The 26,701-nt window shown below is 48.3% G+C and overlaps 1 protein-coding gene across 3 annotated transcripts in view; it reads right to left on the reverse strand.

Annotated features, from left to right (window-relative positions):
- Nucleotides 1–26,701, reverse strand: part of LOC147703659 (serine protease 27-like) — a 337,557-nt gene that overhangs the window by 298,619 nt on the left and 12,237 nt on the right. For all 3 annotated transcript variants that reach the window (XM_086931995.1, XM_086931996.1, XM_086931997.1), the window contains exon 2: nt 19,616–19,700. In XM_086931995.1, coding sequence (XP_086788121.1) covers nt 19,616–19,670 — 55 coding nt within the window. In that variant the 5' untranslated portion in view covers nt 19,671–19,700. The remainder of the gene's footprint in view (nt 1–19,615; nt 19,701–26,701) is intronic.

Here is a 26,701-nt window from a genome sequence, read left to right on the forward strand (position 1 = left end):
CATCTAGGAGACATCTCCGCAAAGAAGCACTGCTGAATGCAGGTAGGAGAACACCCACGTCCCCACCACCCCAGCGAAACCCTACAGTAGACCGAAGACCACCAACAGTGTCCTCCCTCGCACTGCCTCCAGATGGAGTCGGCAGTGGCCCACGACAGGCAAGAGAGGAGTCGCACACCCCACGTGGCAGGTCGCCACAGCACCATTTGCTCCACCAGCGACACAAGACCGAATGTCACGTCGCCCAACAAGCGAGGAACACGTCACTGAGTGACTAGTCCAGCCAAACACGCCAGAGCAAAGGCAGAAGCCGGCGCCACGACAGCGCCGCCTCGAGGTCCAAATGCAACGCCCTCGAAGAAAAGAAGAAGAGTGACAGCTCTGTCACCCCGAAGACCAGATGAGCACAGGTGGGCTGAACAAGCCAACAAAGGGAGAAATCCGAGGACTCACAGGAAGCCAAGAAGCACACCCTGACGCGCCAGACAGCCTCCTACGCAGACCGACGTCCCAGGATACAGCCTCACGGATGAACCAAACATAAGCCGCAGCAAGCGCAGTCCACGTCTCATCCCAACGCTTCCCCAGGCGAAGGACCGACGTCCCAGGATACAGCCTCACGGATGAACCAAACATAAGCTGCAGCAAGCGCAGTCCACGTCTCATCCCAACGCTTCCCCAGGCGACCGTCCATCCCCGAGTGTCGGCAGTCTTGAGTCAGTCGGCACCCCTGCTCCTGTCCGCAGATGCCATGGGCGAAGATCTGCACTGAGCGCCCGTCCTCTTTCCGCCTCAAGATGGAGTCGGCAGTGGCCCCACCACAGGCAAGAGAGGAACCGTACACTCTACGTGTCAAGCCGCCACCTAAGGTCAACATCAGCAAAGCGAAGGGACATACATGGCTGCCAAGTCCCTCCGGACATCCAACACTCCCAGCAAGTCACCATCACCTGTCATCCCAAGTCACCACATGGCTGGCAACCGCCATCACGCCAGCCGTCATCACCTGTGTCAAACATCACCACTCCCAGAAGATCGGCGGACTGGAGTCCTGCACCGTCGCCACACCAGCAGACCAAAGAAACCAGAGGCCACCTGTGAACCTGGCATACACCGAAACTGAAGCAGCAAAGGCAAGTCTTGTCCACGACTCATCCACCCGTGGGAGTTGGGCGTTCGACTAAGTAACGGCTCCTCAGCGGTCCTGCAGCTGCCACCAGCTGGCACACAAGTAGCCCTCAGCCCAGCCCTCCTACAGTCCAGCAGCAACCCCGACAACGGGCCTCCCCAGGCGGGAGAGCGAGTAGAGATTCTGCTCCACCGACAGGTTTCCGGTCACAGCCAATCCGTTCAACAAGGACAGTCAGCCCAGCCACACCTCTGCGAACTCTCCTGTAGGACTCCATCCATCTTTATGACGCAGCCCACTACAATGAACTGTTAGAACCCACCACGGACCATGACGGATGTCAGCAAAGTGGAAACCAGGCAAGGCAGCAAGACATATCACCGTCAACGAACTGTCGACATGCAGAGGACGTCTCCCAGCCAGCGGTCGTGTCCTGAGGCCCTCAGGTTAAACTACGGGTGCCTGCCGAGAAGGTTCTGCTGCAAGCCAAGTCACCAATCCAGGTCTGCTGTCGTCCTGCCACCTGACTCTAGAGACTGATGGACCCGGTGGTAACTAGTTAACTGTTTTGTTTTATCCCCACAGGTTGGGCTAGCGTTTTTGTTTGTTCCTCAATAAAGTTGGGGAGGAATGTAGTATCCTGCGAGACACGTTCTAGTGTCCCGCAGGAAGTTGTCATGCCAGCCACTCCCTCGAGGGCTGGGCACACTTGCACCCCCACATGCATCCATCACAGGCGTCACGCACGACGTGAGCCTGTCAATAAAAGGGCCCGGTGCACGTGCTCGAGGCCAGTTGCCACACTATACCACCGGTGTCTGTGTCGTCCATTGTCGTTATGTGGGCCTGAGGCCCAACACTACAGATACCAAGGTTAATACTCCCTCCCTGTCCTCGACTTCATGCCTGACATGCATTAGCCACATGATATTCATAGTAGCACTCTGTCCGGGTATGAACCCACACTAGTCTGGGTCGCACAACCTGACAAACTCCAGTTCTAATCGCGATGCAAGAACTTTACACAGGATCTTCATGTCTATATTTATTATCATGATTGGATGCCACAGCACCAGGTTTGAAGTTCATTGCAATGGTACCTTCGAGCACTGATGTTGTGAGTACTTTGTTAGCTAATGCTTCTACATAGACCTCGAGCAGACGGATAGCCATCTCCGGACTATAAGCCTGATAAAATGTGGCTGTGAAGCCATCATTTCCCTGCATTTTCTTCATTGGAAGAGACTTTGTGGCCGCCTGAACCTCCTCTAATGTGAGTTCAGAGTCCAGCTCCTGCTCTGCTACTTTACCCAGCTTTGGGATCTGTATCCCTACCAAATATCCAGTGAGTTATTCAAAGTCCAGGTCACCTAGGCCGGTGTACACCCACTCCAAGGGAACCCAAAACACCTCCAAAATGTTACTTTGGATTCACTCTTCATCCTTTGGGAGATCTGTAAGGTAGAGTACAGGGTACGGGGCAGCTTGCGGCGAAGGATTCAGGCCAAGAGTCTTCCCCAATCTATCTCCCTCCCAATGAAGCAGTTGTCGATACAATTTCAACGTGTAATGCTCTAGCCTGTCCCTAGTTTCCGTCACTTGGCCCATTAGCTCAGTTTCAGTTTACTGTCCACATTCCTCCCTGTAGGAAGGTACATCCTGACTATGGTTGCCCCCAACTTTTTGCCCTGTGTTTTAGCTGGTTTTGGACATAGTCGACCTGGGACCCTGCCAATCAGGACCCCAGGCCTACTGCTCTCTCTTTAAAATGGATTCCATGTACCCTAGGTACATTTCCAATTGGTACTGGGCCACCCTATCAGACCCTGTAACTCAGGGCATAGGTGTACCCAGGGCTGCAGCATGTATTATGCCACCCCTGGCTGGCCTCCTAAATTTGACACAACTGGCTGCATGACAGCTGGGGCAAAGTCGTGTAATCACCCTTTGCTGTAGGTGTAGTATACCTATACCTAACCCTAAAATGGACACACAGATCCCTATCAGTCACTCCTATGGCAGGCCTTAACAATCCTGAAGGCAGAGTGCTTGGAATCGTGTGAGATGGTGCTCTGGCATGAGCTGAGCCTGTCTGCAGCTTGCGGAACCAAGTCCTAATAGCTGTTCCATGATACCGCATACCATATACTCTTAAGTGCATTATAATCCTCGCGGTTAAATGCTAACTTTGGTATTGCGTTATCAAAACATGTCGAGTAAGGTGTCATACGAATTGGAATACTAACCCCTCGCCAATTCTGGCGACGGGGTTAGCATTCCACCCTTCTAGAGGGACACGACATGTATGTAACTGTGAACCCCGGTTAAAGTTAACTGAAGCCTCAGCTCCACAAAATGGATGCTGCCACCACAGACACGAGTCTGACCTCCTGCTGCTGGGAGTCCTTCCAGCGAGGGAGGCCTGGACAAAGGGTTTCCTGTCCGGGGCGGTGCTAGCACCGTCCCAGACATGGTTTTGTGTATCCTGGGTAGGCAGGGCTTTTCAGGAAGGTGACTGCTGAGTGGCACCCCGGTGCTCACTACGCATAGGCCAGTCAGAACCAGTTCCAGGGGCACACCAGCCCCTGGCCTGGGGAAGTCCGGCAGGGGAGAGGGGTGTAACCACCCCCCTCCTGGTCCCACCCATAGGCAGGACCTAGTCACCGGGTCAGCCCCCTTTTTTAGTATAAAGATAGGAGCGGGCCCCCTGTTCAAATTAGATCATCTTTGGAATCAAGATACCACTTTCTTCGAAAGGACTTCACGATTTCTTCTTCAAGATTCTCCCTTGTGGCTAAGGAGTAGTCACCCTGCATCAAGCGGGCACCATCCTAAAGAACACTGCGGTCTGCTGCAAGTCCTTCATCACGAATCCGACGACCCAGCTCGACGAGACCCGGCTTCCCTGGCACCTCTGACCTCTACTCACCTCTACAGCCAAGCTGAGAACCGTGAGTGCGACGAGACCTCGAGGGACCGACGATCGCCAAGACTGCACGACATCTTTACTGCAAGCCCACCGTGTCCTCCACTGGTGAGTGCTTTGGGGTCCGAGAAGCCCCGACCCTGCGCAGCTCCAGCACCCAAGGTCAGCCTCCCTGCATCTCCACGATCTGCGTGGGGCCCTTCTGCTGTTTGCTGTGCACCGCGTTGTTTGGCTACTAGCCGGCTGGCTTGTGGCCTTCTGAACGACGCCCAACGACTTCACGACTGCTGGTCTGGTTGCTCCAGACTGGCCCTTGCTTCCTTCTTCAAGAGAGGCACCCCGGACCCTCCTGGTCCACTCCTGACGCCATTTTAGGTCCACCGCGTGGGCTTGAATTTGCCAAGGCTTTGTTGCCCAATCCTGGGTCCAGCGACGCCGACAGCTTCTATCTTCGTGGGACAGCTCGATCCTCCATCCTGGTCGCCGACAACGCCTCCTGGTCCGTGAGATCTTCGAGCTACAGCGTCACCCACTCACCTTGTCGAGGTGGCTACCATCCGGTGCCCTCCTGGTGCCCACTGACTACTGGCTAGTAGTCTCGAACTTGGTCCCCTCTGCTTTCAGGTGTCATCCATCTTCAAGATCCAGGCTTGGATCCAACTGAACTTTCTTCACTGGTCACCGGCCAGCATCTTTTCTTCCGGCTCCTGGTCCGTCTACGAGGATTCCCGACGTCTTTTCAGACCTATGCAGCTGCAGCCCCTGGGCTAGGTAACTTCGGCATTTCGGTGCCCCAGCATAGCCTCACTATCCAAGGGTCAGAATCTATCTTCGTTTTCTCCCTACCAGGTCGGGTTCGCCCGAGAACACTAACTTTCTATTTCCTAGCTACCATAGACTTTTGTCCGCATCTCGCGTGAGAGTGCACACACTGCACCCGAGTCCCCTAGGCCTCCTAGTCGTAATCTAACGATTCCCTAGTCAAGTCCTAGCGATTCCAAAAGCTATTAGTACTGTACTTACCTGCTAGGAATTTCACATTCCACTTTCAGAGTATATGGTTTTCCGTGCCCCTCGGGCATTTGTATATACTGTGCTAACTTAAGTATTTTTGTAAGAGTTTTGGTTTGTGCTTAGTACCCTGTCCTCATAAAGAGTACAGGGCTGTTGTGATCTTTAATAAATAACTGTTTATTTTCATAACACTTGTGTGGTGTCCTTTCACTGGGTATTCAAGGGGTATATGTGTGGTAAACAGCTGGCTTAACACGCCCTCTCGAGTCTTTAGCCTTAGACTGCTCGTATCCATGCTACTAGGATAGCTGGTCTATAAGGTTGACTTACAACCAATCATCAATAAGGGTTGCTGGACTGATACATAGTGGGCACTAGAATAGTGACCACTGCATATCAGGCCACCTTCTCACACTCCCCACATGGCTGCCTCTGTAAGGCTGCCAAGGCTTCCTCCTTATGAAGGAGTTCTGTCTGTAGTGTGTAAATCACGTTCCACAGGAAGACCCATACATCTACACATTAGCACAGCTTTCATCTCCTCTCATTCTGTAGCATGGCTCTGGGAGGTCAACCAGTTCATGTCAATATAGTCTGTCAGGGACGCCTCTATAGTTTCCCTACCCACTTGGTCCTGCAGTATCTCAGAAAGGAATCTCCATGAGTAGGGGGATCAGGGGCTTCTCCTCCATTAGAATCAACATGAAACCGGTGCATGATCGGATCAATATTGTGTCAGATGTACTAGCTTCTGTACCCTAGCAGCTGTCTGTTGCGTTACTAATATTCGATCCAATGTTAAATGTACCATGAGCAGCCGAGCGACTGGTATATTCCCGGCACCCCGGGTGGGTGTCCCTCCAGACGTCGCTGAACCCCAGTTGAGACATAACTTCAACCAACCTAGTTGTCATCCTAGGTTTAGTGCCATGTCGGGGAGGGTAGAGACCCAAATCCCCATTCCCCACACAATTAAAATCACCCACCAAGAACATATCAATCCCAGTCGTAACCGACAATACATCTGTCAGCGTAGTGTAAAAGGAGTCGTCATCAGTATTTGAACCATATGAATGAATGACCACCATTTCATGGCCATCTAATGTACCCTGAACCAGTATGCTTTGGCCCTCCACCTCTGCCTCCATGTCCTTTAATGAAAGCTCCACCCGAGAGCTATCCAGACCAGCATACCCCTAGAGAACGACGAATAAGTAGCATAATATGTCTGCCACCTCCATTTTTTAAAAGCTTTTTAGCTTCAACCCCGGTTAAGTGGGTCTTTTGGAGACACGCTATGCTAGCCCCATGACGTTCGAGAAGTGATAGCACTCAATAGTGTTTATTATAAGTGCCAACCCAAAGGCTGAGTTGCTGAGTGCAACTAAAAAAAACGTATGTTAACTTTCTTTTTTTCCAAGAGTGACGATGTAACACAGTAAAGCTGTAAACAGTATTTCCATAGGATTACGCTTGGTCAATATTGAAAGTACTTAATTCACCGACTTCCGAAAAGACCATAGTAAATATCAGCAGCAAACTCAAAGATCCATAACCATCTTGCCGACATAAATATTACAGTTTATCAAAAAGGAGGGAGAGGGAGGCTAATGCTAGGTTCTGCCTCCTGAAATGAAATGTATAACACTCACATTCAACAAGATGGATCATAAGAACCTAGCCTGGGAGAAGGTTTTTTCAGGGCAGCCCAGAATTTGGGCGGTACCCTCTTGGAAAAGAAAATTCTTTTCTTGAGCCCCCTCACTCACCCAAGGTTGCCCTTAGGTGACATGCTTTGTCATTGGGGCCATCCCAAGCATCTACTGCTTGGGGCGTGCTACGACTTGCGAGGGATACGTAGGAGCACTATTAGTGAAGCTATGTGTAGTGCAGCGTGTCATGTGGAGTGGTGATGAGTGATAGTTAAAAATATCTAGCTAGTAAGCCAACTCTTTATTCTTGCCTCTAGTTGGTATGTTAAAAAAGGGGGTTGGATAAAGGAGAAAATAACTTATGTTGCTATAGACCCTGGTATCCTGTCGACATGTTTCAATGTGTCCCCTACACATTTTCTTCAGGACAACATGAGGGCCAGCCCCATGTATGCCACTCCTTTGAATCAACCTGTATATTTAAGGCAAAGTCATAAAGACACACCTAATGTGTGTATCTGATTAGTATACATACGGTTAACTTCGTACCAACAGTATTTTTTAGAGAGCAAAGTTGTGCCCCATGGTCCGCCCGAGTGGAGGGCCTGTAGACTTTGTTACAGGCAGCTCTCCGGTATTGTGACCTGATGTGTCCCTGGTTCGACCGAGATTTTTGTTTTCAAAAACATAGGTTTCAGGGACGTTATAGTTAGTTGGACATTTCACTTGTACAAAACCAGAGAAATTCCCCTGTTATAGTTAGTTCAGCTAACTATAACTCGTGCCCCCGCAATGCACTGCTGATGACGTTACATATTACATCATTCATGACATGGTCAGTGACATCACTGATGACATCTCAAATGACATCACTGATGACATAATCCACGTGATGTCCCTCCTCACACTCTAATATAACCTTTGATACACACACTGTAAAACCCATATATATATATATATATATATATATATATGCAGGGAACTCTGGGTAGTTGCCAAGGTTTAGGTGGAGAGTAGCTCCTATAGGACAATAACACCAACACTTTGAATCTGATCACCTTAAATGTCTGTTATTCTAGTAGAGTTTTGTTTTTTTTAAACTGTTTTTATTTTGTTTTTTAACCATGAGCCAGAATCTCAACAGGTTAGTCAGATATACATCAAGTATTATTTTGTTACAAGTAGTTGTTTCTGCATTGCATATAGAAAATACATTTTGAGATTTTGTCTTCCAGTATTTTTTCCCCTCCCCCCGATACTTTAGGTGTGATCCACTTTTGTTGTTTCCCCTTAGGTGGTTAAATTACCCATCCATAACTCATGGTTCCTGCATGTTGAGGTGCAAAGCATTAAGTCCACTGCCCTGCACCTCCAAACCATAATATCGTAACCATGGTTGCCAAATTTTCTTAAATTTCTTGGGACACCCTCTAGCCTTGTAGGTTGTTTTTTCCACCTCCATATATAAGTCCCTATTGGCATGTCATTCCGCAAGAGTGGGCAGGTCTTCCCTTCCCCAGTGTCTGGCTATGTCCCATTGTGCCACTATGAACACCATGTTGCACAGTAGTAGCTGGTATTTAGGGATATCTACTTCCGTAGGAATGCCTAGAATAATATATTTGGGATTGAGGGGTATCTGTGTTTCTGATATCCCACTGAGCTCCTGTATTATTTGCGACCAATATATTTGGACTTGTTGGCATTCTCATAATGTGTGAATATAGGTGCCTTGGTTGGTTTTTTCAGCGCAAGCAATTGGGTGACTCTACTCTGCCCATCACATGAAGTCTCGCCTGGTCGTAGTATACCCTATGCAGGATTTTGAATTGTATTAAACGTAGATGGAGCTTAATTGCAACCTCTCTCTGGTGCATCAGTGCTTCCACCCAATCTATTTCTTCTAAGTGGCTAGTGGTCTCCTCCTATTTACTTCTAAGAGACACCAATCTATCGGGAATGTTATTTATCAGGGTTTTATAAGTCCAGGAGACTTCTTTGGAGGGGATCTCTTCCTGCAATAGTCTCCCTTCTAATGGTGTGTACTCAGGAATATCTGATATCAGGCTTTTATGCCCTCCAGGCGTGTTGCAGTTGCAGGTATTTGTATTGTTGTGTGTGAGACAGTTGATATTCTGCCTGGAGGTCTGAAAAAGACTTTGGGCCAGATGTATGTGGAGTGCAATTTGCGATTCCCTAATTGCAAATCACAAGAATTCGCAATTTAGAACTCACAAAATGCAATGTATGAAGGTGTATAGTACACCGTTTGCGATTCATAAGGGGTAGCAAATGACCTACCTCATGAATATTAATGAGGTAGGTCACAATTTGCGACCCCGTAAGAATCGCAAAAATGACGGGGATGGTGGCCTGCTGAGATCAGCAGACCACCAGGTCAGTGATTGCTTTTCAATAAAGCAATCTCTTTTTGTTGCAAAGCAGCCCGTTTTCGTTACCCGTTCTATGCTCATGACGGAGCCGCTCCGTCATGAGCCTCGGTTGAGCTGTGATCATGACGGAGCGGTTCCGTCATGGCCCGCTCGGTGCGCCTGCGCGGCGCGAATTTTCGCCCCTGCGCTGGACGTTCCATTGAGCGGGCGGGGCCATGACGGAACCGCTCCGTCATGAGCACAGCTCAACCGCGGCTCGTGACGGAGCGGCTCCCTCACGAGCATGCGAGCGCCGCTCGGCCCCCCGCCCCCTTAGCGCTGCGGCGAAATTCCCGCCGCAGCGAAGTGGTTAAAGGAAAACGAGATGCTTTACAAAACGAAAATGGAAAAGTTTTCTTTTCATTTTTTAAGAGCAGGCAGTGGTTCGTGGGACCATTGCCTACTCTAAAAAATAGTTTCACAAACATTCACAAATGGTGGGGGTACCTTGGGGACCCCTTTCCATTTGCGAATGGGTTACCACCTACTGGAAGTAGGTAGTAAAATGCAAATGTTTTGCGACTGCAATTGCGGTCACAAAACATTCATACATACCGATGCAATTCGGTATTAGGAAGGGACACCCTAAACACGCCCCTTCCTAATACCGAACCGCAAACCCATTTTGCAATTCGGTAACAGGTTACTGAATCGCAAAATTAGGTTTGCTGCATCGGAAAAGCAATTTTTGCGTTCACAAACAGGCAGATTCTGCTCATCTGCCCTTTTGCGAACTCAAAAATGCTTGATACTTCTGCCCCTTTATATACCCCCTTAATTATATCACCTAATTTTGTAATCCAGACTGTGCCCCAACCCCTAAAGCCCCGCAATTTCCCCAAATCAGGCAGCTGCCTGCATTTTCACAATGATGGCTATTTCTGACGCCGGTGCTCTCTGACTCTACATCGCTCAAATCCACCTCAGCCGGCTTCAAGACAAAAGTACAATAAAATGAAGCTGCCTCAAGATTTGCAGACTACCTCAATAAAGCATGCAACAAGGCTACCTCAGGACTCAACCACTACCTCAAGAAGCCTCCGCACTCTTGGACTGCCGAACTTTATGGTTAGGACTGCTCTACTATGTAACTATCATGAAACACTGTTGTAAAGCGCTCAGGTCAGCGTTATATAAAACTCCCAAAAAAGTTATTATATTTTCTCATTTCATCGGTCTTCCTGCCCCTTTCAACGCCTCAATTGTCCGCTGCATAGCCGGCATTAGCTCCTGTGTCCCTGCGTCCCGATAGAGGTAATGAAGGAAGGTGTGTTTCTGGAACTGAAGCCTCTCTAGTGTGTATGTGGGGTGATCACCTGGTGCGTGGCACCATTCATTTACTACCACCAGATGGGCTGCCCGATACTAAGCTTGAATGTCTGAGAGGGCAATTCCTCAGTTGCATTGAGTTCACTGCAAGATTTGTAGTGCCACTCTGGGATGGCTCCCACCCCATAAGAATGTTCAAAGCTCATCAATAATTGCCTTAACCCATTCGGCGATGGGCGAATTCTCCCGCTGTGATAGCGTAAGGGGGGACAGAGGGCAACCCTATCTGGTCCCTCTCTAGATAGGGAAGTCAGTCGATTTTGTACCCTTCACCCTGACGCTAGCTCTGGTGCACGTGTATAATAGCTCACTGTGCCCTTCTTTTCCTGGAAAAATAACTTGGTTTCTGTACGGATTACTCCTGTTATTTTTGCATCTCGGAGTTCCCAAGCATTGAGTCTCCAGTCCACGCACTGTCTGTTCTCTCCCCCACCCACCGTCAACCACAATGGCGAATGATCTGAAACCCCTTTTGCAAGGTAATCTATCCTCTCCACCTTCTGTATTTCCCCTGATGGTGCAAGGAAATAGTCAAGTCTCGAGAAGACTCTATGCGCCCAAGAAATAAGAAAAGGCGCAGTCGTCAGGATACTGCTGCCGCCAAAGGTCAATTAATCCTATTGACCATGCAAAGACTGCTAACGGTGTGGGGATCCTAGCCCCCGCCACCATCTGCGTCCTGTCAAGTCTCTTGTCCATCACGTCATTAAAATCGCCCCTGATCATGTGTGTGGATGAGCCCGATGTCAACAAGATCTCAGCAAGTGCATCTAGGATTTGGTGTTGCAGTTGTGGTGGGGCAAAGATGCTAATTAATGTAAGCTCCCATCGCCCCCAGGTCCCCTGAACAGCGACAAAGGTGCTATTGGGGTCCGTCCAAATTTAGATGTGTAAAACAGGTTTTTTTTCCTAATGAATATGGCAACTCATCTGGCCCTCTGGAAGAATCCGGCATAGGCCAGTGTTCTGTATATCACTCTTCCTATAAATGCACAGTTGGTGCCTTTCAGATGGGTTTCCTGAAGGAAAACAATGTCCGACTTGAGCCAATTAATGTATTTTGCAACTAATCCCTCTTAATCTTACTTCCCAGGACATTGACGTTCCACGTCAGCACTGTGTACGAAGTGTTTCCATTGGCATGCATGTCTTCTTATCAATACGTATGTGGTTGGGTGGGCCTACCGGTGAGTCCTCTCCCTTGTGTTTCGCTCTGTTGAGTTCTACTGCACTGTATCTGGCAAAATAACTAGAAACATATGTAACAACTAAATCCTGAGGTCCTTGACCCGCTACCCCCTCCCCTCCACCCCACGCTCTCTCACTTCCTACGCCTGTCTCCCCAACTGCTAACATGACAACTAGGCGTATGTACAGTTTGAGAGGTCTGTAGTCCCTCCCTTCCCCTAAACATTCCCCCATTAAACAAGTCAACAAAGGGTATAGTCTTAAAGTGAGGTGTTTTGACACAGCCACCCAAAGCCTGGTATTTTCTGTGCTTGGGCTCCGTGGCAGTTCTGCAGTCCGTCTGCCCCCGGCTTGGCCCACATTTCAGCCTTCCTTGCCATTCTCATCCTGTTGCTGGGAATATCGTCTCGGTGCCTTGTCTCGGTGTCTTGATTTTCCATATTAACAATGTTCTTCATTAGTGGGTGGTCACTGCCCGTGTCCATTTGATGCTCTTTATTCGAAGGCTCAGTCGTGGCCCCCTCTTGTTCTTTGGGAGGGGTTTTGCTAGCCCGGGTCACATCTTCATCAGTATTGGACTCTATCTGTTGCTGCAACATTGTTGAGGCTCTCCTCAATGAGGTACCTGTCCGCGATTTGCTTCCTTTGGAGTGTAGGCGCCTCTTCTTTACTCTCTGTGGTTTTGGGTCCGGCCTTGACGGTGCCTCTCGGGTTGCAATCCACTGGTCCTCGCTGTTCGTCGTAGCATTGGATGTTCTTCTATCCAAGCCCATGCCTCTTAAGGGGTTTGAAAGAACAGGGAGGTACCCTGAAAGATGATTTTCAGCTTGGCGGAAAAAAGGAGCATATATTGTACCTACATCGCTCTCAGTTTAGCCTTCACTGAGACAAACGTTCGTCTCAACTTCTGGACTCCGCCATTATCCTGTTATTTGCGTGTTTAAGTTCCCTAATTTGTTGTGAGGCTCTAAGGATTACGTTGCAGTCTTGGTAGTTTAAGAATTTTGTGGTCAGCAGCAGAGGGGGAGCCCCCGGGGGGGGGGGGAGGGGAGTCTCGTGTTGGGCATCCCGTGGGCTCGTTCTATGATGAAGCATGATGAAAAATTCACTGTTGGAAGGGAGTCACCAGCCATGACATAAAGAAAGCTGCTGTATCTGTGCCCTCTGTAAGTCCAATAAAGCGCAGGTTGTTCCTGCATGCCCTGTTTTCTGTGTCGTCCACCATCCAAGTAACTTCGCACATAGCTGTCTGTAGGGCACCAACCTCGGCCTGTAGTTTTTGTATTATGTCCTCTACTAGAGCTGCGGGTTTCCGTCTGAGTCGCCCATCTCGGCCTTAATGCGCATATCTTGGTGGAGCAGGGAGACATCTGACCCTATTCCCGCCATTTTGCCTTCAATTGCCTCTCTAGAGGCGTGGATCGCCTGAAGGATGGCCTCACTATATGGCGGGCCCGAGGGACCTCCCACCTCCTCTGATGATTGGGGAAGCACTGTCGTAAATTTATCCATCTTGCCCTGTTTTGGGGTTTTTAGTTCTTTGTCTCTGGCCATTGCCCCTTTAGAGGATGCGTAGGTTCCCTGAGGACCCAATTATATGAACATTGGGATTTCAATAATATTCTAGTAGTGTGTCCCTAGTGCCTGGGGAGCAAATCCTTGTATTATCTTGGTTGAAGGCAGTGCCGAGGTCACTATGAACGTCGTTTCCACTAGTTCATGTTCATCCCCGCTAGCCGCCACTGGTGTCACTGGTAATGCGTGTGTGTATCGTGTCCTCCTTAGTATATGGTACTTATTCAGTAGGGGACACAAGTCACCTTGGGTCCAGAGTATTTCTCTATTGCCACAATATAGAGTTATGTGTCTCTAGGACCCAGGTGCCCCATATCCCTCCTCGGGATATGGGAGATCTAACCACCACACCTTCATCTATGTTTCGTACGCTTCTGTCAGGGTAGCTGTCAATAATCCCCCACACAGGCCCAATTTGCTCAGGTTCCTATCAGTGCCAATGGCTTACACCGATGACTGAGTTAATAGGATTCTGCTTCCTCGGCTCTCATTCCTCCTCTATGTGTTCCACACTTTTAGGCTGGAAACTCTTCAGAGGTCCTTCCCACCACGAATATGCCCACTCCCCTGGCCCCTAAGGCAGAGCAAAGTCTGAGAGCGGAGGGGCAGGGGGGGGGGGGGGGGGTGTCAATCCTCCCAGAACGACTCACTGGGCCAGGGCTCCCTCGTAGGGTAATGTCAGCCCTGCATAGACGAGGGTGCCACAGCCTACTGAATTTCCGTGAAGCTACGTGCTGCTGGGGCTCTGCACGGGTTGAGGCCTCTGGCTTCTCTGTGATCGTCAGGGGTCTGTACATGGTCTGCCGGGCGCAGCTCAGTCCAAGCACCGCACCCAACACTCGCCTCCCAATCCCAGCCCAGGACTCCACTCACGAGCAGGATCCGTAGATGTAGAGGTCTGAGCTCCCGGCACCCCTCGCTCCTTCACTCCTGTGCACAGTCCCTCTCACCTGTACACAGGTTCAGGGCACTGCTTCTCTTTTCCCTTCACATGGGGCCGGGGCCTGCTCCTATTCCTCCTGCTCACAGTCTAGCCGACGGACCACATCCTTTCCCCTCCTCACAGTTTTTGGCTGCTATACTGCTCGCAGCTCTGCGGAGATCACGGTCTGTACCCGCTCTTGTCAGGGCTGTCCAGCATCTCTGGGTTGCAGTTATTGGCGTCTGGAAGGGCAGGATTCATATCAGGAGATTGTTCGTGCTGCCGGAGCTCCGGCAGACACAGCTTGCCGGCCACGTTCCTGGCCACGCCCCCCTCTAGTAGAGTTTTTAGGTTTCGCCTAGTCGAAAGCTGCGCACCGCGCAGCTTTTCGGCGCAGGCGAAAACTTTTGTTTACAGTATGGGGCCTTTGTTCCGCCTCTCTGTTCCATGGGCTAACTCCATAAATGGAGGCTAGCCATTGGAAGAGAGAGGCGTCCGTCATTCTGCGAGGCGACTCGTGGGCGTTCCGTTGAATTTTTCTCATCCTGCCCCGTTGTGACATCATTCCGGCGGTGGGCGGATGTTATATTTTTTTTTTTGTATCGGCATGTTGGTTGCATTTCCAACGTGTGCCTTGCAGGGGTGGGCTGCGCGATTTCACTTTCCAAGAGCCAGCAGATAAGCGGCATATTTCTATCCCGTTCCCGCCCCCCCTCCCGCTGTCCGTGAGCCCGTTCCCACCCCATCTCCCGCTGTCCGTGTGCCCGTTAACCCGCCCCCCTCCCGCTGTCCGTGTGCCCGTTAACCCGCCCCCCGTCCCGCTGTCCGTGAGCCCGTCCCCCCTCCCGCTGTCCGTGAGCCCGTCCCGTCATTCAGGCATCTGAATGAAATTGCGGCTGGATCAAACTATGTTTACCAGCAGTGTGCACTTTGAAGAAACTGAAACATTTCAAGTGAACTTGCTGCATTGTATTAATGTGGAATTTGGCAGTAGTTACTTTAAAGAGACTGGCAGCGTTTAATTGACAGGAACTCATAGCAGCGCATCGTTTTGCAACATGTACTAATCGGGAATGGAGTTGACATCCCTGATTTACATCGAATCCGGGAAGTGAATGGGCAGCAGGCTACAGCACTACTAAAGCACAAGACTAGTGAGTTGCGTGCTATACCTGTGCCATGTGTCTCTATTTTAACTTTCTGTGCCTCTCCGGGGTGGAGCGCGCCCTATTCCAGGGTGGAGCGTGTCCCCTCACTGTTTGTGCAGCTTTTGAATGTGCTGCAAGGCTGCCATGCATTGCGGACTGTGTGTTCATTTACCATTATCCGATGCGGCATTGGAAACTGCCCTCGTGGGCTGCTGTTCGTCATATAAAGCCACGGGCGATGAGAGTCCCTGATTTGCCATCATCGTTATCTGGTCAAGACACACATGCAGGAGCATGCACAGGTGAAGCGTGGCCCTTCTTTGTGACGTCGTCGCTGAAGACTGGAATGTGCACTTGCTTGCGAAAGCCTTAACCTCAATTGGTTGGTTGTTGCTACAAAATGTTGGGTTCTTTGTAGGTGTATGTCTTCACCCTAGGATTTGACTCTCAGACTGTGGGTGGTGGTAATCTTTTGAGGTGTAGGGGGTGGGGAGTGGAAGATGGTTGCGGGTAGCCTTGTCACGGTTATTTTATTCTATTGCTGAGCGGGAGCAAGACACTTGTTGCCACAGATGTCCTTCTTGCTTCTTTTAACTTTACCTCTGAAGTCAGTCACCTCTGAAGTTCTGTATTGTCATTCCTCGCACAGATTCTGCTGCGGGTCCTTAAATATGAGCCCTGTGGCTGCTCCTAGTACCTTCACTCCTACTGCTTTTACGAATCCAAGTAGGTATCCTGTCTTACAGTTACAGATGCTCGCCACCGCAATCTGTTGGGCTCCTTGGAACCCTCACAGATACATTGTAATCTCCAACCAGAAGAGAGGGTTGAAAGATGTGATCTCCGCGTGGATCAATCTTCTGGTAATCCCCTTCGCTTATGGAGATCTCCTAGAGGACATGTGGCTGACCTTACTTGGGTAAATCTCTAAAACATAGTGAAGCTTCAGACTGAGATGCTGATCAATACAGTGGAACTGCTACCAATAGCTTAAAGAATCACTCTAAAATCCCAACCTGGTCACCTCCTCCCAGCATCAAAATTGTGGTCTTGGCACTCGCCAGGAGTTTTGTTAACAAATCTTTAGAACATAGGAAAAACTGAAAATTCTGAAAAGTCTGAAAATTCAGTTCAGATTTGGCACAAATAATGGTGTTGTAAAAAGTGTTTTCTAGTTTTTTATAAAGCCTGGTTATTTTAAATGAGAAATAACCAGTATATTATCAAGGATGTCTCAAAAAATATGAGAGGAAATGCCTTCATGGACTAGAGGCTTAAATCTTAAGCACAAGTTTTTGCCTTTTTGTTTCAGAAGAACTATGCCAACCCATTCAAGTGGCATCCATTTTACAGGAGTGTCGAATTATAAAATAAGATATTTGTTACCACCTTATTTACATATGATTGTAATGATATTTTGCACAATATTTGTAAACAATTTTCTAAACTGGTGTAATGTTACAGGCATTCTCATGGTTGCAGGAGGAAGGCAAAATACCTCGTCCTATAAATGTTATATATTCAATGAATTACATTAATTGGTGACCGTTTTTTCTTACTTTTCGTGGTAATCGAAGGTGGAAACGGGGTTGTACTCGGACCCAACTGGTGAAAGTTTTTGAGCACGGCTAATTTCTCAAATTATACATGAAAAGTGGATGCCCCGGTAACTAGACTAGTTAAGGGATTATACTGATGTACTTCATAAATACGCATTGTTGTTTGGGGTGTAAACATGTGTGCACAATCTTTTGTGCTCGTGTTATTTTCACCTACTTTGTTTTAATTATTCTCATGTGTATGGAAAATGACGACAAACGAAGCAAAGGACCCCTCTGTGGATTCAGAACGTGATGACTCGTTGGAGTGTAGTTTTCCATGCTCCTGTGGTTTTTAGGCCTTGCCTACATACAGCTTTATCTGCTTGTTGTTGATTGCCTGTAGTGAACAATGTAATACAGCGAATGGGTTTTGGCTCAGCCCCTTTCATTTCCTTTCATTGCTTTTCTCCCAATACTTGTAACTTAACAAGCATTTCGGTCTCTCCATATTTTGATTGGTTAGCATGTGAACTCCATTGCTTTCAGAACATGTAGCAGTGCATGTGAGGTCTACTTTATCTCGTTTAAATGTTGCATGGAAGTCGGATCTGTTCTGAAAGTGGACCAGTTAAATACCACACAGTTGAGGAAAGGGTTTGTGTGACTATGTGCTCCTCATCAGGCATGCAACTGGACCCAAGCTTTGGGGGAGAAGAGGGAGTGAGGGGCAGGGGTGTGAGGGTTGTCTCCAAAGCCATGTCTAATAACATTGGTAAACAGGGCTTACAACCAGAAATATGCTGCTTTGAGGAAGGCGAAATATAGTCGAAATGTTTTTATTCCTCCAAACTTTTCAAACTTCGCATGTCTGCTGCACTGCACAGCACACATTTCAACGTGGAAAACGTTTTAAATCAGTCTAAGCATTGTTACAGACAATATTTTCTTTGTCGATTTTTTCAAGCTTGGGGCCAGAAGGAATTAATAAAAACAATGATTTCAGCTACATTATTGTAGCTCCTCCCTTCTGTCTGAAAAGCACCTTCTACATCCCTCAGGGCTGGAATATTGAAGATGCATTTATGTAGGAGATAAGAGAACCCCTTAACGCACATGTTAAGGATATTGCAAGAGTTTTGTTACAATATATTGGAATGAGGCCAAAAGGCAACTTCTTATTCAGAACGTTGAAGGACTTACAATACATTGGCTGTGCTTGCTTCCCTGTCCCCTGGCTGTGCTTGCTTCCCTGCCCCCTGGCTGTGCTTGCTTCCCTGCCCCCTGGCTGTGCTTGCTTCCCTGCCCCCTGGCTGTGCTTGCTGCCCTGCCCCCTGGCTGTGCTTGCTCCCCCGCCCCCTGGTTCCCCTTCCCCTGGCTGTGCTTGCTTGCTTCCCTGCCCCCTGACTGAGCTTGCTTCCCTGCCCCCTCGCTGTGCTTCCCTGCCCCCTCGCTGTGCTTCCCTGCCCCCTCGCTGTGCTTCCCTGCCCCCTTGCTGTGCTTGCTCTCCTGAGTGTGTGTGTGTGTGTGGGGGGGGGCTCTGTGTGTGTGTGTGTGGCTCTGGGTGTGTGTGGAGCTCTGTGTGTGTGGGGCTCTGGGTGTGTGTGTGGCTCTGTGTGTGTGTGGCTCTGGGTGTGCATGTGTGTGTGTGGCTCTGGTTGTGTGTGTGGCTCTGGGTGTGTGTGTGTGGCTCTGGTTGTGTGTGTGTGGCTCTGTGTGTGTGTGTGTGTGTGTGTGGCTCTGGGTGTGTGTGTGGCTTTCGGTGTGTGTGTGTGTGTGTGTGTGTGTAGCTCTGGGTGTGTGTGTGTGTGTGGCTCTGGCAGTGTGTGTGTGTGGCTCTGGGTGTGTGTGGCACTGGGTGTGTGTGTGTGTGTGTGTGTGGCTCTGGGTGTGTGTGTGTGTGTGGTTCTGGGTGGGTGTGTGTGTGTGTGTGGCTCTGGGTGTGTGTGTGTGTGTGTGGCTGGTTATGGGTGTGTGTGTGGCTCTGGGTGGGTATGTGTGGCTCTGGGTGTGTGTGTGTGTGGTAGTAATTGCTGTCTGCTGAGCTCGTCCGTAGGGTACAATAGGTCTCACATTGCGAGAGATTAAGCTAATGGCAATGTAAATGACAAAACCAACACATAAATACAAATTTTGTCATTTATAATGCCAATAGCTCTAACTTTTCCAAAGACGAAACCATTGCATTCTAAATGCTTGTTAAGCATAGTATTAGCAAATGCCATCCACGCGGAGCTAGAAAGTGGCAAAGCCTCCTGCTATTTTTACGCACGTCTATATCTATCTATACACATATATATATATATATATATATATATATATATATATATATATATATATATATATATATATATATATATATACATACATACTGCATTAATGACTTTAGCAAGACCACCAGTCTTCAATTTTTGTAAATATCATAATACATTCTAAATCTTAGTGTTAGGTATGCCCTACGCCCCTAAGTAGAGATGACACAAATGCAGTTCCATCCTTGTTGGAATTATACATCTTCCCATATATCCATATCATCAAATATGAGGCTGACACTTTTCTGTTCTATAAGACCCTTTCAGGTTGAGGCCACTTCCATTTTCAACTAGCATAGAATACTCTCTTTAAAAAATGTCCTGTGTGGGGACCCACTGAATGATCGTAAAGCCCATACACAGCCAGAAACTTTCTTCGTAAGTTCATACAGTTTTAGAAATCTTTTTATGCCCTCCTCTATTCTTTTATCCCCTTTATATTTTACTCACCTAAATAGACAACCAGAAGGAAACCAAGGAGGTGAGCGTGTCCCATGGAGGGCATCCTCGTCAGTGCTTGACCACGGTCACTTTTCTAAAACAAGTGAAATTAATTAAAATATAGGAAAAATATATATAATTTTTAAGTATTTTAATGTATTCAACATACTGCACGTCACGCTTTCATTGAGCTGATACATGTCTTTCTGCTGCTGTGCACGGGTTTACAGCCATACAACCTATCCCACTGCTCTTCAACTGACTCCAAGGTCTTGGAACCCCTCCTTCGACAACCAAAAAGTCAGGAATTTGATGATAATCTGTGACTCCCATATTTTGTCTCCATATCAATGCAGTTCTTAAGGGGACCAACCTCCAGCTTTCGCTAATTTTAATAAATCCTCCCCTTACTCCAAACCAACATCGGGTAGATGTCAGGCTTTCCCCGTCGCTGACCCAGTTCAGGATGGATCTCATGACGTGGCTCTTCGACTGAAACTCAGCGGCAAGTAGGAGCTGCAGCCCCACAGCGCCTTGAGACCCTGACGGGTGACTAGTCATGCTGAACAAGTACTGATTGATTGATTGATTAATTGACAAGAGCCTTGGTCAGGGCATGGCTGGACTATTGCAAGATCATCTACAATGGCCTGCGATGAAACTAATAACTGGGCTACAGAGCAGGGCATCCTGACTGCCCCCTCCTTAAAGCCTACCAGAGCAACAGTCCAGATAGAAACTTTGGACAGTGGGCTTCCCGCCTAATCCAGCAACATTCTTTCAGGTAGACGGAATAATGGCAGGTCCATGAGAGTTCAGGGGCCCGAACTGTGGAACACCCTTAATCCGGCTGTAAGATCCAGACATATTTACCTTTGATTCAGAAAACTCCTAAAGACTGGACTATTTAGACACGTTTTCCAACTGTGCTTCTCTCTGATGGGGAGCAATCGAGGAATATTGGATAAGGGTTCAAGCCTTTCCCGTGGACTCACCTCCTTCGTATCGTCAACAAAAAGCGCATTGTCAATTATTTTAGTGCTCTGAATAACCAAATGGTAACATGTAGCGCTTTATAATCATATCAACATGTGTAAATAATAACTGACCAATTCTATAGCACATACCACAAACAGAACATTTCTTTAACCTTGACTGTTAGTGTCTCTGTTGTCGAAATCCAATATAAAAATATAAATTCTTAACAACTTTAGAAGGATGAAACTTAGAGTGGCCCTTTTATTGGAGAACCTGAAAGGTCTCTAATCCAGGTCCAAACTTCCTTTCAATTGCTTTTCTCCAAGGAGACACCACATTAGGAGTTTCCATCAGTACTAAATAGTTACCTCATAGCCCAGAAATTGAGGGTATGGATTCAGGATATTTACAGGTGTTAAGAACCTTACCATTTGCACAGCAGGACCCTATGCATATACCACCAACACAACATGCTCCAAAAAATCACAGAGACACCATTGCTGAAGTGACATTATATCAAGAGTGTCATGGCTTTTGAGGATCTCATCCTCCATACCTGCCGACCCAAGCACCTGTCAAACTATTTCTCTGTTGAGCGGGCACATTGTGCTCTGGGGCTGCCTCAGGCGCACGGGCCCCCTCCCCACGCACTATCATAGTCCGAATACTGAACTTCAGGCACTGCGATGCAATTCAACACGTGGCACGTTCACACGTAGACCTACAGTACGAAAATGCAACAATCCGATTCTTTCCAGACTGCACCCTCCAGGTGCAACGCCAAAGAAGATCATTTGATGCGGTCAAGAAAGCCCTCAGGGATAACAATCTCAAATAAATGATGCTATCCCCTGCCAAACTCAAGGTGCTGGTGGATTAAAAACAGTTCTTCTTCACGTCGCCGGAAGAAACTTGGTACTGGCTAAAGGGTTGGAGGGTCGACCGGGGGAAGAATCAAAAGAAGGCAAATGTCCTGAAGGATCGACACCTGGAGGCGTATAGCTCAGTGCCTTCGACCAACCAGCGCAACCAAGTGACAGAGTGGGATGAAAGTTGATTGGTGGGTCACAAAGCTTTCCTTTCCCTTTGCCTCTGACATAAAGGATGAGGCCTAACCCAGGTGGAAGGGTAATGTGTCTCATATGAGTCGTTGGACTGGGACACCTAAGCCTTGTCATTGGGTAGCAGTTTGACCAGTGTATGTGATGGCTGGGGGCCACATGATTGAAGTGGGTTAACCTTAATTCGATAATTTTAAGTTGGCAGCAGAACCACCTCCCAATTGTTAAATGCACAGTTTTGGGAGACAGGCACTGTGCGGGTTGGGGAAGTGTGGGAGAGGGCATTGTCTCTCACTAAGCAGAGGTGCAGGGAGGGGGGAATATTGGGGTAATTAATTATGTTGAATGGTTGTATAGTTATGCTCATCAATGTGACATACAAAGCTTAGTATGACCACACAGATTGTTAACTCCGGAGGGGTGGGAAGATGGTAACATATTGACAAACACTCATGGAGGTGACTAAACAAGCGACCCTACAGAAATGGACATGGTAAGTAAACGAATTGGGGAATAAAATTAAAAGCACCTTAGTCCTACAATATATTAAATGACACCTCCCTGACATTGTACTACTGCAGGAGACATACCTGAGGGAAATCACTACAAAGCCCTAGACCGATTTGGCTACAAACTAGTGGCCCACTCTGAGCATTTAATCAGTTCCCGCGGGGTGGGCATCCTAGTTAGGAAACTCTTGCCATTCACTGTAGAGAAAATATGGTGGGACACCCTGGGATGTCACGTGGCCTTGACTGGCAGCTGGGTGGGTAGATCGGTAAACCTCTGCTCCCTCTATGTCCCACCCCTATTCTATGCGGTTATCCTGCCACAATTCAGTGCTCTACTCTTGCAGCTTTCCCCTGGGATCCTCCAAGTAGGGGGGGAGACATGAACGAGGGGATGGACCCAGCGTTGGAACAGCTAAGCTTAGTGAGAGACCGTGATGGGGGGAGGACTCTCCATGACTTCGCATTGACAATGGGCCTTTCAGACCAGTGGGAATCCCAGTACCCTCTTCTGAAGCAGCATACCTACTTCTCAGTGCCCCATGGTTCCTGATTGGTATGAAGAGAAGGGAGACCCAGGTTGCAAGCAACAAATTAGAACAGGAGATCCTAAGTCTGGAGAGAGAAGCGATGAGGGAAGGGAGTGCTGACCTCCGACACAGATTAGCATTGAAGCAACACGACTTGAAGGCCTTGGCTGACTATGTGGTCTGATCATATTCCCTGGCCACATAGCGTTGCCCATACGACGTAGGTGACAAGGCCTCTAAACTATTGCCTTGGTTGGAATAGAGGTTTAGGGACAGGTCTTGGGTGATGGTTGTTAGAGACTGGGGGAGGAGTCCTACAGACAACAAGCTCAGTGATTGCAGACCCCTTTGCTTCCTACTATGCAGGGCTCTACACGCCAATTAGCAAGAGGTCAAAAACTGACTGCGAGGAGCTCCTCAGTAACTTCACTCTTCTGACGCTCTGAGGTGAAGCTATGGACAGTCTTGAAGCTGAACTGACAGAGGAGGAGATGGCAACGGCCCTCGGTTCCATACAGTTTGGGAAGGTGGCGTGACGTCACGAGCTGCCGATCGAGTTGTACAAAGGGATCTCAAGCAAAAACGCAGGGCCAATGCTGGAGATGTTTTGAACGGCAGTGGAGGCTGGATCCCTGCCAGACGACCAACAAACAGCCACAATAGTGGTCATATATAAACCTGGAAAGCCCCTTGAGGACTGTAGCTCGTACAGACCGATATCCCTCCTGAATGTTGAGGCAAAGGTCCTCGCAAAAGCCCTGGCGGCTAGACTCTCGACAGTCTTCCCCGAGATTATTAATGTATACCAGTTTGGCTTCATGCCACGTAGGAGCACCTGACTCAATTTACGCAGAAAGTACGGAGTTATAAACATGACAAGTGAGCCCTCAACCCAGCACACCACACTGATGGCCCTTGATGCCTCTATGGCATTTGATAGAATGGACCTACCTCTTTGCCGTCTTAGCTAGGCTGGGATTTGGTTCGGAATTCTGCGCTTTGGTCAAATTGCTCTACCAGGACCCACTGGCCAGGGTGCGGGTCAACGGAGCGCTGTTGCGGGTCATTCCACTGGGCAGAGGCACCAGACAGGGATGCCCATTGTCACCCCTGCTCTTTGCCTTGGCTCCCGAGCCACTGGCTGTTTGGATACGTGGCAACCCCCTGATACGAGGCAGTCCATTGCCAGGAGGATGTGAGGAACTTATATACAGACGATATAGGGTCGTATTACGTATTGGCATTGTTTGAGCCCGGCGCACCCTTGAAAACAATGCCAATGTACCTCATTATGGTGAGGTCACTGCCCTGGGGGCAGGCAGCCGCGAACTTGCACTGCCCCCAGGGCAGCGCATTCATGTGAAAACACAGAGCAGCTGCTCTGTGTTTTCACATTGCAGGCGGCACCCGCCTGCACTTTAAAGGGGTTTAGAGATCCCCTTGCAGGCTGGTGCCATCAGTGACTGCACCCGCCTGCAAGGGGATGTCTGGAGGGTCCATGGGACCCAGTTTACCCCCTGCAGAGGGCTGCTGTCAGGAGGCACACTGACAGTGTGCCACCTTTTAAGTGGCACACTGTCAGTGCGCCTCCTGAGGGCATCTTTGACTATGCTCCAGCGTCTGTAATATGGCGCGGTGCATAGTCAAAGGAATTCCCTCATTTGCATAGGGCATGCCCCTATGCAAATGAGGGAACACCCTCAGTTGATAGGGCTGGCGCTTTAAGTGCACCAGCGGTATCGGTATTATAGAAGGGGACGCACAAGTGTCTGCGCCCCCTTCTATAATACAAAAGTGCCCTTGGGGCATGCAAAGTGGGCCCAAACGCAGTTGTGCCTCCGGGGCACTTTATTTATTACAGTCCCTAGTCTTCTATTTATCCAGACCATTCCATGAGTATTGGCAGCAGGGGATCATAGATAACGCACCACTACGTGTGTTTATTTATTTTATTTTTTATAAAGAAATTCTTTTTAGATCACCCTTTGATGATTGCCCACCTTCAAGGCTAGTTAACAATATTAGCCTTTCATATTCCAATATATGCAAATAGAGAGACAACGTCAAAGAAAAAAAAAAAGACACAGAACTTTGCTGCATTTATAACAATAAGATGATTTGAGAGGTCTTTTCTTTGCTTGTGTTGATTCTTTTATTCAACATCTGTGTACCGTCATGTGCCCAACACAGCCTTAGGCATGTGGATTGAACAGAAAAAAGATTTAACTTCGGACCACATACTCAATTTTTATATGTAAAGGACTATATTGGAGATCCCGACGACGGATGTGAATTTAAGTTGGGTACCTCCGCGGATGTAAACTCAAATGGGAAAAGTCATGAATATCAAGGAACAAAACATTTTAATTGTTCTGGCCCTGAGGAAGCCTTAATGTTGGGCGAAACGTGTTGGCTGTGCTGAACTGTCGTTTACATTTAAGAAGATGTTGAATAAAAGAATTAACACAAGCAAAGAAAAAAACTATCGAGTCATCTTGTTATAAATACAGCAATGTGCTGTGTCATGTTTTCTCTTTACTATTTCCCTGATCGGGCCCCCCACCGAGACTCCCATTGAAGTACGTGGCACCGATAAGTGATGGACTGCTTCAAATACCATGGGATCTTTGTGACCCGGGATCAGCAATTATTCATGCAGTGAAATTTCATCCCACAACTGCATCGCCTACGCGCAGATGTGGGACATTGGCGCACCCTTCCTCTATCATTAATGGGAAGGGCGGCATTATAAAAAATGAGGGCCCTCCCACAACTATTATATGCCCTACAAAACGTGCCTTATCGGGTCCCACAATCCTTTTTTAAACACATTGCTCAAGAACTCCAAGCACTCCTCTGGCAGAGGGGAGCGCCAAGGGTAGATAGCCCCACGAAAGATATAGAGAGGGGTCTGTGACAGCGGGCTGGGAATCCCAGACATTTAAAACTACTATTGGGCTTCATAACTCCTGATGGTTCACGATTGGGTATATGCAGACCGGGGTGAACCGGCTTATAGGGTCGACAGAGCAGCCATGCCAGCCGGCAATCATGAAATCATCCTATATGCTCGCAGGGGGAAAATAGTGCTACCAACACACACACACATAGTGGTAAGGACCCTATGGGACAACTCAGACGCACCTGGATGGACAGCATAGGCGATACTGATGACAAAGAATGGGTGGAGGCCCTGCAAAGTCCCTGAGACATAGCGATCCGAGCCTGATTTCGGCTAATACAGCTGAAAGTCCTACATCGCTCGTACTACTCACAAATCCTGCTGCACAGACTGGTAGTGGTCGAGACACCCCAATGTACAGGAGGATTTACACAAAAGGGGTCCTTTTACCATATCCTCTGGGACTGCCCCGAGATTCACGGGTATTGGCGGGAGGTGACGGGTATAATGTACGGGGCTCTGGGGGTGACAGTTCCCATGAGATCAAAGTGGTTGGTCTTGCTGATCCAGGGAGAAGAAGAGTGGCCACAACATTCTAAGTGCTGGCTTGAACTAGCAACAGGGATGGCCAAAAGAAATATAGCAAGGAAATGAGGGGACTCCCATCCCGTGTCGGTGGAGGAGTGGGAAGCTGATATGTACTAGTGCCAGAGGGCAGAGGAAATGATTTATAAAGCAAGAGGGGGCCCCAGAAAATGGGAGAAAATATGGTCCACATGGAGTAATTATAGGGGAACAACACTAGGATCATGATGTACCTAGGAATAGCAAACAAGACACTACATAGCAAAAATAGATGTGCAAGGGCTGTCTCGGACCTGCACGTATGGGGGGGGGGGGGCCAAAATGGAGGATTACATGTTATATGTCATATGTTGTAAATGTGAAAAATACCAATAAAAAATTTGAAAAAAAACCTCATTTGTTCGCAATGTTATACCACTCCTAAGAGAAGACAATACACTATAACGTAAGATGGTGTTTCTAATGAATTTTCAGCTTGTATACTGTATGATGAGCCTGATTAATAACAAGCATTAGAAATGCAATAGGTC

This window comes from Lissotriton vulgaris, chromosome 7 (genome assembly GCF_964263255.1).
Source record: "Lissotriton vulgaris chromosome 7, aLisVul1.2, whole genome shotgun sequence".
NCBI lineage: Eukaryota > Metazoa > Chordata > Amphibia > Caudata > Salamandridae > Lissotriton > Lissotriton vulgaris.